The sequence below is a fragment of the Mirounga angustirostris genome, unplaced genomic scaffold, assembly GCF_029215605.1.
Source record: "Mirounga angustirostris isolate CCGP_5_RB_7025 unplaced genomic scaffold, mMirAng1.0.hap1 SCAF_11, whole genome shotgun sequence".
NCBI classification, from domain to species: Eukaryota; Metazoa; Chordata; class Mammalia; order Carnivora; family Phocidae; genus Mirounga; species Mirounga angustirostris.
Genome location: NW_026991719.1, coordinates 123827621 through 123843551, shown reverse-complemented (window position 1 = coordinate 123843551; position 15931 = coordinate 123827621). Strand labels below are relative to the sequence as shown.

The 15931-nt window shown below is 48.4% G+C and overlaps 1 protein-coding gene across 1 annotated transcript; it reads right to left on the bottom strand.

Annotated features, from left to right (window-relative positions):
- Positions 1–5970: 5970 nt before the first annotated feature.
- CNGA2 (cyclic nucleotide gated channel subunit alpha 2) lies at positions 5971–12253 on the bottom strand. The gene is made up of 6 exons (XM_045883729.1): positions 12144–12253; positions 11832–11924; positions 11042–11212; positions 9626–9733; positions 7723–7829; positions 5971–7376 (listed from the first exon to the last, which is right to left on the bottom strand). Exons 1-6 carry the CDS (start codon positions 12251–12253, stop codon positions 5971–5973), a joined length of 1995 nt encoding a protein of 664 aa, XP_045739685.1.
- Between the last annotated feature and the right edge of the window lie 3678 nt (positions 12254–15931).

Here is a 15931-nt window from a genome sequence, read left to right as displayed (position 1 = left end):
TGGCTTGGTATTGGGTCTTAAATAAGGACTGGATGGTCCTTCCAGGGAAATGTCTGCCTTTTCTCCAAGCAGAATCACTTAGTAGTTGGCAGCTCAGTCCATGCCAGGAGGAAGGTGACCTGCAACAGAACCCATAGTTAGTATGGTAAACCATTCCTCCTGCCGGAACCAGATGGCATCCCATGCCAGCCTACCCCAGTTCTCTGTTCGGCTTGCAGAGCTCTACCTTCAGTAGGGCCCTCTAGGGACCAAGTCCCTACCCACACTTCCAACACCAAGAAGCCTCAGCTATGGAGAAGGCACTGTGAATCCCACAGAGAGGAGGTGGGGACTGTTTTTGATGTGGATTTCTGTGAGGGCCACTTCAGGGCCCTGAAGACAAAGAACCAGTCATGGCAAGGTCTAGAGGAAGAGGGATCAAGGTGGAGGGACAGTGAGTGCAAGGCCACCAAGACAAGAAGAAGCTTGATGGGAGTGTGGAAGGAATTAAAAGAAGACTGGAGGGCTTGGGGCAGAGAGAAGCAGGAGGAGAGAAAGAGCAGGCAAGGTCAGAGACATGGCCTGGGCCTGTAACAACAGGACCTGGAGACCACAGTCATAAGTTTGGATTCTATTATAGGAATAATGGGAAAACAATGGGAGGTTTTAAGCAGGGAAATGGAAAGGATTTCAGGGAGACAAGGTAGAAACAAGGACATTAGTCTGAAAACAACTGCAGGCATCTAGAAGAAAGCTTATGGTGGCTTGGACCAGGGTGGGATCAGTGGAAGTGGGAGAGGTACGTGGATTCTGACTTTACTTTGAAAGTTAAGCAGAGAGTAATTCCTGGCTGGTTGGATATACTGGATGAAGGAAAGAGGTAAGTCCAGGATGACTTCAATGATTTTGGTCTCAGCAACTGGAATGGTGGACAAACCATCACTGACATGGGGAGGATGGGAGGGAGCTAGTTTAGAAGAAAAGCAATAAAAGGTGAGTTATGATGGTGTTGATTTTGAAATGCCCTAGTGGTGTCAGGTAGGCATTTGGATATTCACCATTATCTGGTCACTGCCTTCATGAGCCACTGGAACAATTATTCATATAAACATTTTCTTTAAATCAACCTTAACTCGGTTCACTTTTTTCTTTAACTCCATGCTGAGCAGTAATATTCATAACATCAAGGGTTTCGTAGAATGCTAGTATTTTTTTCTCAATACACATTAAAATTAATAATGACAAACATAGATTCCAGGTCCCCTTGAAGTTCAACCCTGACATTTCCTCCATGCCCAACCCCTAGCAAATTCTGGGCACCTAGCATACACAGACTTGAATTCAGCCATTGGCTTTAACACGCAAGAGCCTCCAAGGGCATTCGAAGGGATTGCAGTGGGGCATTCAGAGAGGAAGACTTGGTCCTACAGTTCAGCGAGGCCCTCAGGGCAGCCACCTAACTGCCTCAGTGAGCCCTGCTCAGCCCTCTGCTTGGTAGGGGGGTTTCACAGAGCGGCGCCCACCACCCTTTTCTTAGGTCCATGCGCCCTCTGGTGGCTGGGTTCTCTGAGTCTCTGCACGGGGGGCTTCTGAGCTTATTTCCAAGCTTCGCAAAAGTGAGGGACCCTCTACCTTGGCCTCCTTTCAAGGAAAGGGAAAGGGGTCAAATTAGCTTTAGGCTAAAGGCTAAGGGGCAAATAGGTGCTGCTGAGGCTGGACTTTAGCTGGGCTGAAGTGGGGGCAGCAGTCTGCCAGCTAAGCTGAAGCCACCAAGGGTCAGACCAAAAGGGGAGGGAGAGTGGTGGGTAGCAGCAGGGGTTTTTGTTTTCTATAGAAGGTCACCAATGCAAAGAAAAGAACATTGATAGCCATATACAAATAGGGCAATTTACCTTAGGTGGGTATTTTCAGAGGAAAATGAAGAACATTCCAATTCAAATATTTTAAAAATAAGAGCAGAGAACATCAGACTATGCTGAATAAATACAACACATAATGGAAAATGTACTTCAGTTCTTAAATTACAGCCAGTTATGGGAGAGAAGCGGGGGTGGTGGCCAGCAACAGGCAAGAGAGAGTCACGCTCTTGCAGGAAATAACCAAGGAGGGGACTAGGAGTGGACACAGAGAGAGACACTGTCTGCCTCGGCTGACATCCAGGTGCTCACACAGGCGTCCAAACCACATCTACACAAGTGCACACACACACACACATTCACATACTCACACACCCCAAGCTTCATGGATATTCTTTCTGTAACTCTTTCATCCTTTTCTCAAAGAACAAACTGTGTTTAGATGAGAAGAGACCAACTGCTAAACAGACACAGCCAGTGTTCAGGACAGTCTCACATAGAAGGCTGTGGTAGGCCTCAGAGAAGAGGCCACTTAACTGAGTCTCAGAGGAAGAAAAGGCAGAAAAGAGTGATCCAGGCAAAGGGAACAGCATGAGAAAAGTCCTAGAAACCTAAGAGAACATAAACATTCAAAGCACCACAAAAGGGGGCACCTGGGTGGCTCAGTCGTTAAGCGTCTGCCTTTGGCTCAGGTCATGATCTCAGGGTCCTGGGATCGAGCCCCGCATCGGGCTCCCTGCTGGGCTGGAAGCCTGCTTCTCCCTCTCCCACTCCCCCTGCTTGTGTTCCCTCTCTCACTGTGTCTCTCTCTGTCAAATAAATAAATAAAATCTTTAAAAAAAAAAAAAAGCAGCACCACAAAAGGTGATTAGACTCGAAGATGTCTGGGGAGAAGGTGGGAGCAGAGCCCTGAATCCTGCATCTCAATCCAGTGGGCTCCCCAGATGACCCAGATGAGTCACCTACTTTGCACTGGGGAAAATTAGGTCCAAGATGCAGTGTCTGCTAGATTGATGTGGGCTGGAAATCAGGTACCCAAGGGGGTTGGGCAAAGGGTGAACCAGGCTCTAGTGGAAAAGGCTGCAGATTTCTTGCTAAAATCAAGGAAATATTTTTCAGTGCAGCCATCCCCCTTCTTCTGGGCAGTGCCATTCTAGGGCAACAAAACTAATATCTACTCTGGGTTCCAGCATGTAGTGAAACTGAGCTCCTTAGTGTAGCCTTAGCTATGATCATCTTAGCTATGATCAACTGTTGGGTCCCCAAGGACCCCACCTCCTGGTGGCTCAGCCTCTAATAAAGTGAAGGGACTTAGAGTCCTTTCTTCCAGCCCAGGACTCAAAAGGAGAGCATACACATTTGTGTATTCATGTTCCATCATGAATGCTGCCTCCCTACTGCTGCCACTCTCAGGGATCAGGTCTAAGCATGGGTAATCCCTCCATGGAGAGCCCTCCAAGTGAATCTGTCCCTGGCTAGGATTTGTTACCGTAAGGTAGGCAAGAGGCCAAGAAATTACATCTAATGTAAAAGAAGTCTGGCTAGAAGAATGAATTCCAATGAAGATCAGTGGTGACACCTACATCCAGGTAAATTGGACTATATAAAAATTAAAAACTTCTGTGTGTCAAAGGACACAATGAACAGTGAAAAAGCAACCTATGGAAAGCGGGGGAGGAATTGCAAATCATATCTGAGATGGGCTAATACCCAGAATATATAAAGAACTCCTACAACTCAATATGAAAAAACAAACAACATGATTAAAAAATTTGCAATGGACTAAATAGACATTTTTCCAAAAAAGATATAAAAATGGCCAACAAGCAATTGAGAGATGTTCTACATCACTATTTACCAGGGAAATGAATATTAAGAATACAATGAGATACTACCCATACCCATTAGGATGACTACTGTTAAAAAATAAAAACAAAAACAGAAAACAAACGTTGGTGAGGGTGTAAAGAAGTTAGAATCCTAGTGCACTGTTAGTGGGAATGTAAAATGGTGCAGTTGCTATGGGAGACAGTATGATGGGCCCTCAAAAAATTAAAAATAGAATTACTGTAAAATTCAGCAATTCCACTTCTGGGTATCTTCTCAAAGGAAGTGAAGGCAAGAACTTGAGCAGATATTTGTGTATTCATGTGCATAGCAGCATGATTTACAGTAGCCAGAAGATAGAAACAACCCAAGTGTCCATCAATGGATGAATGGATAAACAGAATGTGTTCTATCCATACAATGGAGTATTATTCAGTCTTAAAAAGGAAGGAAATTCTGACACATGCTACAACATAAATGAACTTTAAGGGCATTATGCTAAGTGAAATAAACCTATCACAAAAGGATAAATAGTGTATAATTCCACTTATATGAGGTATCTAAAGTAGTCAAGTCATATAAACAGAAATTAGAATGGAGGTTGCCAGGTGCTAGCAGGGAGGGAAAATGGGGAGTTGTTGTTTGATGGGGACAGAGTTTCAGTTTGAGAAGATGAAAAATTTCTGGAAATTTGTTTCACAACGTGAATGTACCTAACACTACAAAACCATACACTTAAAATAGTTAATATTATAAATTTTATGTGTATTGTACCATGATTAATAGATAGACAAATAGACATAGAGAAAGAGATAATAAATAGGCAGGTAGGTAGGTAGGTAGATAGAGGTAAGTGGTATGCATAAAAGCATCTGAGTCTGCACCTAGAGCTTCTTGCCCACTAATTAACACTTGTCCTTTGGGTTCCTAATCAACTGGTGGTACCCACTCAAGTATCTGCTCCTCCAGAAGATCCTCTGCAAATCCCCAGACATAGCCAGTGTTTCTGTCAAGACCCTGCTACTGGCAAATGGAAACATAGGAGTTTGGTGTGTTCGCTCATTGCCCCAGCGAATCAGTATTTTCTGAAAGCCTCCTCTGGGCCAAGCATGTCCCCGAGGCTACAGACAAAGCAGTGAGGGAGAGAGTGTCCTGGGCCTGCCCTCAAAGAGCCCACAATCTGGAGGGGAAACCAGTTCTGTCAAAACCAAACACACAGCATGATAAGAGCCAGAATATAGACTCGCAAGTGCTGTGGGAGTCTAGAGAGGGGGTGACTGACTGCCTAACTGGGAGCCTTCTCCAAGAAGGTGGTGCCTGAGCTGAGTCCTAAAGGACTCAGTGGGGCTTAGGCAGGCAGCAGAAGACAGCAGAGAGTGTTCCAGGCAGAGTGAGTCCTGGATAAGAGGGAAAAAGAGGGGAGAAAGGGAAAGAATGTGAATAGCAGAGCTGAGCAATAACCACAACTAGTTCAAATGAATTTATTGACTTGTAGGTGCCTCTACTGAAGATGTGAACTTGAAGAGTCTCCCACCCACTACCAGCCTCAGGGCTTCTTCAGTAATGCTCTGTATAGAGGGGTGATGGCCAGAGCTCCCACCCACCTCCTTCTCCAGGTGGCATTTCCTTGTTCCTCACTCCCTGCCCTGGAATGGACCAGGAACCAAGAGAATAATGATCTCTCTGGTCGAGAGAAGACTACAGAGACCTCACTCCTGGCTGGCAACATTCAGATGGATGAACAGAGCAGGACTTGGAGTGCCTGATGGAGAGGCAGCCCTGAGTGAGCACACTCCTACCTGCCACCTTCCTTTCCCTGCCTTGAGAGATAGACACAGTACCTATGGTAACTGTCTGCAGTCATTTCTTGAACTACATACATGTGCAGGGAAATAGAGATATTCAGAACACATATTAGAAAAGCAAGGGCCAGAACCAAGTGGGAAGCAGCTATGTGCAAAAGAGCCTGTAGAGAGGGCAGATCTGCAGTAGGGTGCACAGTATCCTGCAGATGGGCTTCTTCAGAGCAGATCATTGCCCAGGCTTCCAGGCCCAAGAGAGACCCCTTCAAGATAGTTCAGCTGCTCCTCTCTTCTTTCCTCAGACTTGGACAAGCTAAAGCTCCTGGAAGCTGAGCCAACATGGTCTGCACTGTGCATAAGCTTGGCTATTAGCCGGACTTGGAGGAGGGCTCCTAGAGGCTTCAAGGAGAATTCAAGAGGGTAATGCATACAATATGGACACCTGCATGGCTCTTCTAGTTCCTGGGGTCAAGGCCAAGGCTGGGAAGGCAGTTGAGCCCAAGCCCTTATGGCTCATCATCAGCAGCTGGCTCGGGGCTATTCATCCCATCTGACAGGTAATCATCCATATTGTTCTGCTTCATCTTGGTTTCCAGAACTGTAATGCGTTGCTTGAGTTTCTGCTGGGCTCCTGTGTACTCAGCCAGCAGGTGGCCAAAGCGAGTGTACAAGGTCTCCATGTTGGTCTCCAGCTGCTCTAGCTTCTCCTGTACATCTACTTCCATGCTGGCAGCCACCTCATTCTCATCCAGCAGCCCCTCCTTCATCAGGATCTCCCGGCCCCTCTCCTCCAAGACCTTCTTGGCATCAGGGTACTCAGTCACAGCTTCCATAAGATCATCCTTGGACAAGCAAAAGAGATCTGAGTAACCAAGGCTACGGATATTGGCTGTGCGTCGATTGCCCATTTTGCTGCCCTTAATGTTAAGGATACTGATCTCTCCAAAGCAACTCCCAGCCGAGAGAAGGGCATATTGAGTAACACCATCATCAGCCACTACTGCCAATTTGCCTTCCTTGATTATGTACATCTCCTTGCCAATATCCCCCTTGCGGCAAATGTAATCTCCAGGGCTGAAGACCTGAGGACGGAGCTTCAATACCAGCTCCACCAGCAGGCCAGCCTCACAATCCTGGAAGATACGCACTTTTTTGAGGGTGGACAGATGGACATTGATGGCTATCTCAGCCCTCAGCTTGGCTGGCAAGTTCTTGAGAACTTCCCGTTCATCCACACTCTTCTTATTGGTCCACAGGTAGTCAAACCACTTAATGACCTTGGCTTCCATCTCCTTGCTGACCTTTCGGAACTGCATGTAATGTTTGACAGCATCAATCTTGGCCTGGAATTCAGCCCGGGTAGCATTCATGTTGGAGATCATGGAGCCCACGTTTCCCACAATGGTGGCAAAGATGAGGACACCAATCAGGAAGTCAAAGATGACAAATAAGTACTCCTCATCCTTTACAGGGGGTGGCGTCTCCCCAATGGTGGTAAGTGTCAGGGTAGACCAGTAAAGGCAGTAGATGTATTCCCTAGCCAGGTAGCCATACTCAGGGTCAGTGATGTTGGGATAAACCCAGGTGTCAACCCCAAAGCCAATGGACTTGGAGATGGCATAGTAAATGCAGGCATTCCAGTGGATGATGACGAAGATATAGAGGACCAGGTTGCTGATTCGGAAGATGTTGGGGTAACTGGTACGTGTCTCAGTGCGGTCAAAGAATTCAAACATGCGGGCAAAGTGTAGCAAGCGGTTAAAGCGCAGCTCAGGGCTGTGGATGCCCACAGCAAAATAGATCAGGTCCGTGGGAATGATAGAAGCCACATCTAGCTTGAACTGCAGGGTGTGGATATAGTTGTCCCGCAACTTCTTAGGATCTTTGACCAGCAGCCCTTGCTCCAGAAAACCTAGTAGAGATGCAAACCAGTATATCAGCTCTGCCCTCAGGCCTGTCCCTCCCAATAGGCTAATGCTCAGCAAGGGACAAACTGCACATTCATCCCTCCTTCCCAAGGAGAGGTATAGGAAACTCACTAGCAGAGCTGGCCTGAAGGACCCTAAAAGATGACCACCAGGTTTGAACCTCACTAAGCACATGGGGATGTGAGGTTCAAAGAGGAGCAGACACCAACTCAAGTCCCAGCTAGGCAGTTGAGTCTAACACAGTGTCAAGAGGGCTTCATAAAAATGTGGACTCAGGACTTTGGACCTATGGGTGATGCTCCTGCATATGCATCTCAGTTGCTCACCTACCTGTGCGCAATCGGATGAAGAGGTCCGTGATATACACTACATCTGAGAAGTAGTCCAGCACCAGCCACACTAGGTAGTAGCCTTTTTGTAGGTCACTGAAACAGGCTCTGCAGGAAGACAGGACTGGACTTCACCCTCAAAGTCAACCAAGGCCCTCTGGAGGCCTCAAACTGAGTGCCCACTGAGCACAGGGCTTGGGATGGCTACCAGGGACACTGATCAATCACAGTCAGTCTAAAGTCATGAAGAAACTTACTGACAAGCAACTTCTACTCCAATCCTTATTATTACATAGACATCCTTAAACAGACATCCACACTGACCATTACTTGTCTCTCATCCACTGGACTATGAGTACCAAGAAGGCAGAGACCACCTCTTAGTCATTACTCCATACCCTATGCCCTAGTCCAGAGCACCAGGATTTGACAGGTGTGAGTTGAATGAAAAATGAGTCATTGGAAGTATGAATTATAATACACAGCTGAAAAGCCTCCATACCCATCTCTGCAACATACACCTATTGAGAACCCAACACAGACCACTGGCCAATCCAGGTGAGAGAGGAGAGAGTAGCTGGGCTTAACCGAGAGGCAGTGGGAATGAAGAGAGGTTGGAGGCTGCAGGAGTTTTAGGAGGAATTGACAAGACTTGGTGACTGAATGGGTAGGAACCTAAAGAGGGAGCCGAATAAGAGAACCCAGGATGATGACCCAGTGAGTGTACTAGTCAAAGGGAAGAGCAGTTAATTCTGACTACTTGGTCACATTTCAAATAAAACCCCAGCCCCCTCCACTGGTGCACAAAGCCTAGAGAACAGTCCTGTGCCTGCCTGATATTCACTTGAAGTCCTCCAGCCACACTAGGCCATCCTGAGATGGGGTCTTAGCATTTGTTCCTCCTTCCCAGAATGTTCCTTTCACCAGCCTCAGGCACCTAAATAACTGATTCCCTCTCACCATTCAGGTCTCAGCTAAGGTGTCACCTCCTCAGAGAGGTCGACACTGACTGCCCTTTCTCTAGTAGCTTCCTGCCTCAAGTCCCTTAGGCATTTGTTTTGTTCATGTTTACTGCCAGTGTCTCCCACTAGCCTGAGAGCTCCAAGAGAGCAGAGACCATGTGTGTCTTGTTCACCGCATTATCCCCGGCACTTAGCACAGAGCCTGGCATCCAATGGGTGCTCAGTCAAACCCTTGCTGAATGAATAACTGAAGTGGGGGATGGGATGGGGTGGGAAATGATGTCAAGGAAAGCTACCTGTAGAGAGTGGCTTTGGATCTGAAACTGTAAGAAGAATCTCCACAGGCTAAAAATGGGGAAAGGGAATTTTCTCTTGAGGAAACAGCATGTTATGATCCAAGAGTAGTGAGTACTGGGGCTGGGGTATGTCCAGAAGGTGGAACTAGAGAGAAGGCCAGGTCCAGAGGGCTGTAAAGGACACTCTGAGGGCTTCAATTTCATCTGGTGAGCAATGGGGAGCCATTGAAGGGTTTGTGAGGAGGAACTGACATAATCAAATATCAGTTTCTAGCAACCACACTAGTTGCAAGTGTGAAGGATGCATTGGAGGGGGCAAGAGTGCCTACAAGAAATGGCTGCAAGACTATTGTAGTTATCCCAGGGAGAGAGGAGGGTGGCCAGGACAGTATTGGTGTAGATGGAGAAGTAAGAACAGATACCAGGAAAGGATAGACAGCAAGCTTTGGTAGCATATTAAGTTGGGAAGTAGGGGGCATTGGGAGTTAATAAGGCAGAGGGAGGTGCCATTGGCAAACAGGGAATCCAGAAAGAAGGCTGGGTTGGGTGAGCTCTGTATACACAGCTGGGACTGGTGTACTCTCAACCCCAAGGCCTGGGCACTGGGATGCTTTGGCCACCCCCTCCCAGATCCCTCCCTGCTCACCTGGCCACCAGCAGGCACCAGTTGTAGAGGACAAGCATAGCAATGACAAATAGCCAGCGGTAGTACCAGTCCCCAGCTGGATCCAAGACAAATAGTTCAAATTTCTTCCTGAGGAGACAGACAGAGGCCAGGCTTGGGACTAGGTCCTCAGCATGGCAGCACCCCCAGTTCCCAGAGGCCAGGGGTCCTTTAAAAAGTAATTCTTAAGAGGATGTGCAGGGTAGGGCGCCTGGGTGGCTCAGTTGGTTAAGCGACTGCCTTCGGCTCGGGTCATGATCCTGGAGTCCTGGGATCGAGTCCCACATCAGGCTCCCTGCTCAGCGAGGAGTCTGCTTCTCCCTCTGACCCTCCTCCCTCTCATGCTCTCTGTCTCTCATTCTCTCTCTCGCAAATAAATAAAAAATTAAAAAAAAAAAAAAAAGGATGTGCAGGGTAAAGACTGGGTTGGCTCAGGGCCCCATTTTCAGGGAGCCACAACTTGGTACTGGGCATTTGAGTATAGCTCAGATGGTCAAGGGTCACCCTTCTTCCTATTTTAACCCCACACAAACCCATTGGTTCTCATGCCTTCTGGAGGTCGCTTGCCCATAGGGCAGGGGCATGGCCAGGGGCAGTCTTTTCATTGGGTGGGTCTCAGGGCCTGGGGAAAGACTTCTGCAGGATGGTAATAAGGGCTCAGGGCCTGTTCCCATATCTCTCCTGGGAAGAGAGAGGCACTCCAAGAAAGTGAGTGCCACGTGCTTCCTGCCCACCCCACCCTCCCTGTTTGGTCCCTGGTCTCCAGCTCCCAAATCGCTTTCCCAGATGCTACATCCTATCTTGGCAAAAACTCTTTTCCTCCACTGTCCAGAAGTGGGGAATGTCGGCTTGGCCAGACATTCCCAGTCGCCAGTTCATTCCTCAAAGAACAGACCCTCCAGCTCCACCTTCTCCGCCCTCCCCACTCCCTCCTGCTCAGTTGTTCCCAGGCCTTCCCCAGCCAGCCAGACCCCAGCATGGCCTCCTCAAAGGCCCACCTCTGTACCGACATTGCCGCTGGTGTAGGCATACTCTCAGCAGCACTCCTTAATTGCACCCTTCTTTGCATTTACTGACTGCTGGAACTGAGACTGGGGTTGGCACACATCCAGGTGCGTTTGAGTTTTGCTTCATGAGCAGCAAGAGGACATCTGGCAAGGGGCAGCTAGGGGAAGAAAAGCCACCAGGAGCTCCCATGGTAATTGGCCCCTGGATGTTGGAAAAGCTGTGAACTAGAGTTAAAACCATAGCAGGTCTCCCCTGCCAACCCGTTTGCCTGCCATGGTAGGGCTTGATATAGACCCCAGTCTTCCTCTGGCAGTGGCATAAGAAACCCCACCAAGCCCTACAATTGCATGCTTGAGAGCCCTTCTAGTCCTACAAGCTGGACAGCTATACTTGGTGCCCTTGCCCTCGCCGTCCTTGTCGCCTTTGCCATCCCCTTGCTGTGTCATCACAGTCTGGAGCTCGGGCCCACGGAAACGCTCCAGGAATGAGTCAGGTCGCAGTTCCTCCTCACGAAAATTCTTGTTGGCCCACTCTCTAATGATCCCCACCAGGCGGACAATCCTAGAGATGAGAGGAAACATGAGCCAGAGAGGAGAATCATGCTGTTCGAAAGGATGTAGGCCCAAGAGTTCACTATCTGGTGAGGGAGATGGAGAAGGGACCTTGGAAACAGGCCAGTCTATGATGTCTGCCATGTTAACAGTTGGGATGGGGGTCAGCACTGAGGGCAGGGACTGGGGTTCAGGTATGACTCTGAATGCAGCCTGAGGGGCAAGGGGTTGCTCTGAGAAGACTTCCTGTCAGAGGTGCCATCTCAGTTGATTGTGGAGAATAAATAGTGGTTTCCAGGGCAAGATAAAGGTTGTGCTAATGGAGGGCAGACCAGGAGGAATATTGATCCAGGTTTCCTGAGACCTAGGCTGCAGATCTCAGGACCCTCTACATAGACCTCTTTGCTGGGAAAGATTCCCCCTTTCCCAATGCTGAGACAGACAACTCTGAAGGCAATACTCCACTGACCACTCCCAGCTTGCTCACAGGAACCTCCTCAGGAGAAAAGTGCTTCCCAGGGGTCTTAGAAGAAAGGTTCAGTGGGACTGAGAGAAGGTGAGTTATGGTAGTCACTCTAACAGGCCTCATGGGCAGAAGCAGGTAGCAGGAGGGCAGTGGTGGAACCCACCTGCGGAAGCCACCCCTACCCTGCTGGGGGGCATCCATCTCCGCCAGCCTCTGCAGTTCTGAGGAGGTGTCATCGTCAGCTGCAGACTGTGGCCTGTAGAGGAAGAAGCAGAGCTGACCAGGGTTTCTATGGGCATACCTTGTCTCCTATCAGCACTTTTCTCTCCCGGGAGGTGCCTAGAAATCCCATAGCCCCTTTTTAGAGGGTATCCTTAAGCCAAAAGATGGTTTGCTCTGTGATAATGAGGCAGAGCTGGGAGAAAGTAGAAGCCTCCAGGCCATCTCTGAAATGATCCAGCCTCAGCAGACTCACCTGCTGCTGGTCCTGTGGTCATCTTTGCCATTGGCCTTGATGACAGGAGGTGCGTGGTGGTTGTGGTTATTGGCTGGGGAACTCTTCACACCATTGGATTTTTCTGTCATCCTCCATGTACAACGAGTATCCTCACCTGCCAGGGAGATGGCCAAGAGGAAGGTCACAAAGGATCTTGGATACCATATAAGGCAGAGGAGGTACAAGTGAGCAGTGAGAACAGAACCAGCGCTCACCTGGCAAACCCCAGCATTCTTGGGTACTGCTATGGCAATGCGGGACAGGGGAATTCAGCATTGCCTAAATACCAGGCTCTAAACACCAAGAAAATGAAGATGCTGTCTCCACTCTGCCAGGTAATTTAAAAGGCAAACAACACTAAATAATTTGCAAAATGTGCTTATTTTTCTTTCACCCTGGTGAATTTTTTGACATATGAACTATCAAAACTAAAACAAAACAAAATGGATTAAAAAAAAAAAGATGGTATGCCTGGGCAGCACAGTCAGTTGAGCATCCAACTCTTAGTTTTGGCTCAGGTTGTGACCTTGGGGTGCTGAGATTGAGCCCCGAGTTGGGCTCCACACTCAGCAAGGAGTCTACTTAAGATTCTCTCTCCCTCTCCCTGCCCCTCCCGCTTGTGTGCTTTCTCTCTCTCAAATAAACAAATTAATTAATTAAAAAATACTGTCTAAGACATCTTCTGGTGCCCTGGCTTTCCAGATGTCTGGCACATGCTTAGGATGCTGAGCACCTCCAAACCAGCCACTGTCCCCAAGCTCCTGACCCATGGGAGGAAATGTATCTCCTTGGCCCAAAGCAGTTGCCTCTCCACCACTCCCCCCTGCTCTTTGGTTCTCCTGACCCAAGACCACCTCAGAGCTCATGCTCCTCAGGTGGGAGTTCATCTCTCATTGACTTCTTCAACTAGTGGTACTGTCTCTGGCGCTCCTTCCTCTCAGCTCTAGTCACATTCTTCCCAGTACCCTCCAAGTAATGTTGCATAAGCTGAGAAACAAAGAGGAGCCCAGGGTTGGAGCAGGGAGTGAGGAGGAGAGAAGGGAGAACTCCCATGGGCTCCATAGGCAGTAGTACCAGTCATATGACTTTCTCCTTTGGGCTACAGGGAGCCTTGGAAGAGGTGAGCAGGACCATGGCTAGAACAGCATTATATTCTAGAAAGATCCTCTGGCTGCTATGTAGAGACTGGATTATATGGGGCGCAAGATTGGAGGCAAGGTGGTAGGGAGAAGGCTGAAGAAGATGGTGCCAAAGGAGCCCAAGACAAGTGGGCAGTGTGGAGAACTATTCAGGAGGGAGAAAGGACAGGACTCAGAGATGGATGGGGTATGGAGAGCACTGGAGAGCAAGTGGGTGGGATTACACAGAAAGAAAATACAGACTGAGGGACCAGGTCAGAGCTCTGGAGAACCCCAAAGTTTAAGATATGAGTAGAGGAGGAGGTATTCACAAAATAGACTAAGAAGGAGCAACCTGAGAGGGAAAAATCCTGAAGAGAGACAGGTGATTACATTCACTCTGCAACGTTTCTTGCCATGGGGTCAGGGAGGCTGGGGAAAGAGATTCAGAGCAGCTCTTCCCTGCTCAGGTTGGTCAGCTTGTCCCACCAGATTTGATCAGAAATGGGCAGCACACACACCCCCCCGGGTTGCCTATGGCCCCTACTGCTGAAACCCTGCCACACTCCTCATCACCTCATCCCCCCCATCTACCCGTTCCAGCTTCCAAAGCTGTCACCATGGTGATGGCAGACACACCAAGCTCTATGGTGAGTGGTAATAACAAGCAGCCTCAGAGCTGCTCGCTTGGTGCTCTCTGTGGGACTACAGCACTGGGATGCTAATGAGGGCACCTGAGGGATAAGAACCAGCATCTCTGAGTCCCTGTTTAGACCCTAGAGGCAGCAGACCATGGAGACAGAAAGTTCCAGGCAATGCAAACAAAGGTGGTACCACTCACACTGATCAGAGTTGACCTCAGTGGAGCACTGTTCAGTGAATGAATAGCAGGGGTACAGGTGGGGCAGTAAAGGGCAAGTCCTTTGCAGGGATGGAAGAGACACTGGCGTGAGGAGGCTGGACCCAGAGTGGAATGTGAGCAGAGGAGGCCAAGCCAACCCAGGGAGGCTGCAAATACCAGAAAGAGGACTTGAGGCAGCCTCTCACTGATAAAGATCCAGTGCAGGCCCTGCCGACCACCACTTGGACCTCTTCCTTACTAATCATCCCTGATAGCAGTGGCCCTCAGCCCACAATAGAAATAACTGTGGGGGCACATGGCAACATTTATAGCCTCTCTAAGGTTCTAGCACCAAGACAGATTCTTCTCCCATTATTCCTGCTCCTTCTCTGCTATGAACAGTCCCTTCCTTCAGTCTGATTGTCCAGCAGCTGCCCCGCCACACACATTCCTGTTCATCAGAACCACCCCCTCAGGCTGCTTGCCAGGGAACAAAGGCAGGCAGCTATCTCCTGGCACTGTAGGCAGCTAGGCCAGTGGTTCTCAGCTGCACACTCTCCAAGAAACTTCATCTAGTCCTAAGGCTTCCATTACCATCATGTCCCAAATTAAGGTCCCAATTCAGGCATCTCTCCCAAGCTGCCCACCCATATCTCCAGCTGCCTGCTAGACATCTCCTTTGAGGCACCTCAAATGCAACATAACTAAAACTAAACTTGATACTTTTACCTACAAATTGGCTTCTCCAAGTTACCCATCTCATAAAGGGGGGCTGCCCTCTACCCAGTCATCCAAACCAGAAACTTGGATGTCAACCATAATTCCTTATTTCCTTCAATCATCATACCCAGACAGCCTCTGTCCTCAGTCAACTGTCCCCCAAAAGTGTCAAAGATCTGTCCCTCTACTGCCCTCCATTCCCAAGGCCCTGGCCTGGTCTCGAGCCTTGACTGTTGCTCTGCAGTCATGCTACAGCAGAGTCTGACTGCCTCAATCCTCACCAGGCTCTGGAATGGAGGGGAGACATGGACATCATCAGGGTTTGCTGGGAGTTAAAGCTCTCAGAGGGGATGAGAGCAGAGAAGGAGGCTGAGGATAACATTCTCAAGACCAGCAAAGGTGACATGTGGCCCAAGGAGCTGAAAGAGTGGGGGAAATTGGTGACCTTATCAAAAGCAGCCTCCCATCCTTCTCCCCTCTAGCAGCTATTATTTTGTTTTCTGTATTTACAGATTTGATTCTGCTGGTTGGTTGTTGGTAGGGAGATGGGCAAAATGGGTGAAAGGGGGTGGGAGATACAGGCTTTCACTTACATAATTAATAAGTAACAAGGATGAAAAAGGTACAGTGTGGGGAATATAATCAATGGCATTGTAATGGTGTTGCATGGTGATAGATGGTAGTTACACTTGTGGTGAGCACAGAATAACATAGAGAAGTTGGATCACTATGCTGTACACCTGAAACTAATGTAACATTGTGTGTCAACTATACTTCAATTTTCTATTTAAAAAAAAAAACAGCCTCAAGGAGTAGGGGTAAAAGACAACATGTTTTGCAGGGTTTCATAATGAGTAGTAGGTGAGGAAAAAAAGATATGAATATGTCTAACTCTTTCCAGAAGCTTGACTGAGAGAGAAAGGAGAGAGAGTAGAAACTCGAGAATGTGGGGTTGCAAGAGGTTCTCTGTGGTGCTCCTGTTATTCTTTTAGTGAGATAATAAAGCAGGTATAAAAGTTCTGAGGAGGGATTCAACAGATAATGAAAGTATCTGTGCATTTGACCAACTGCAGGGGGAGCCTGATAGA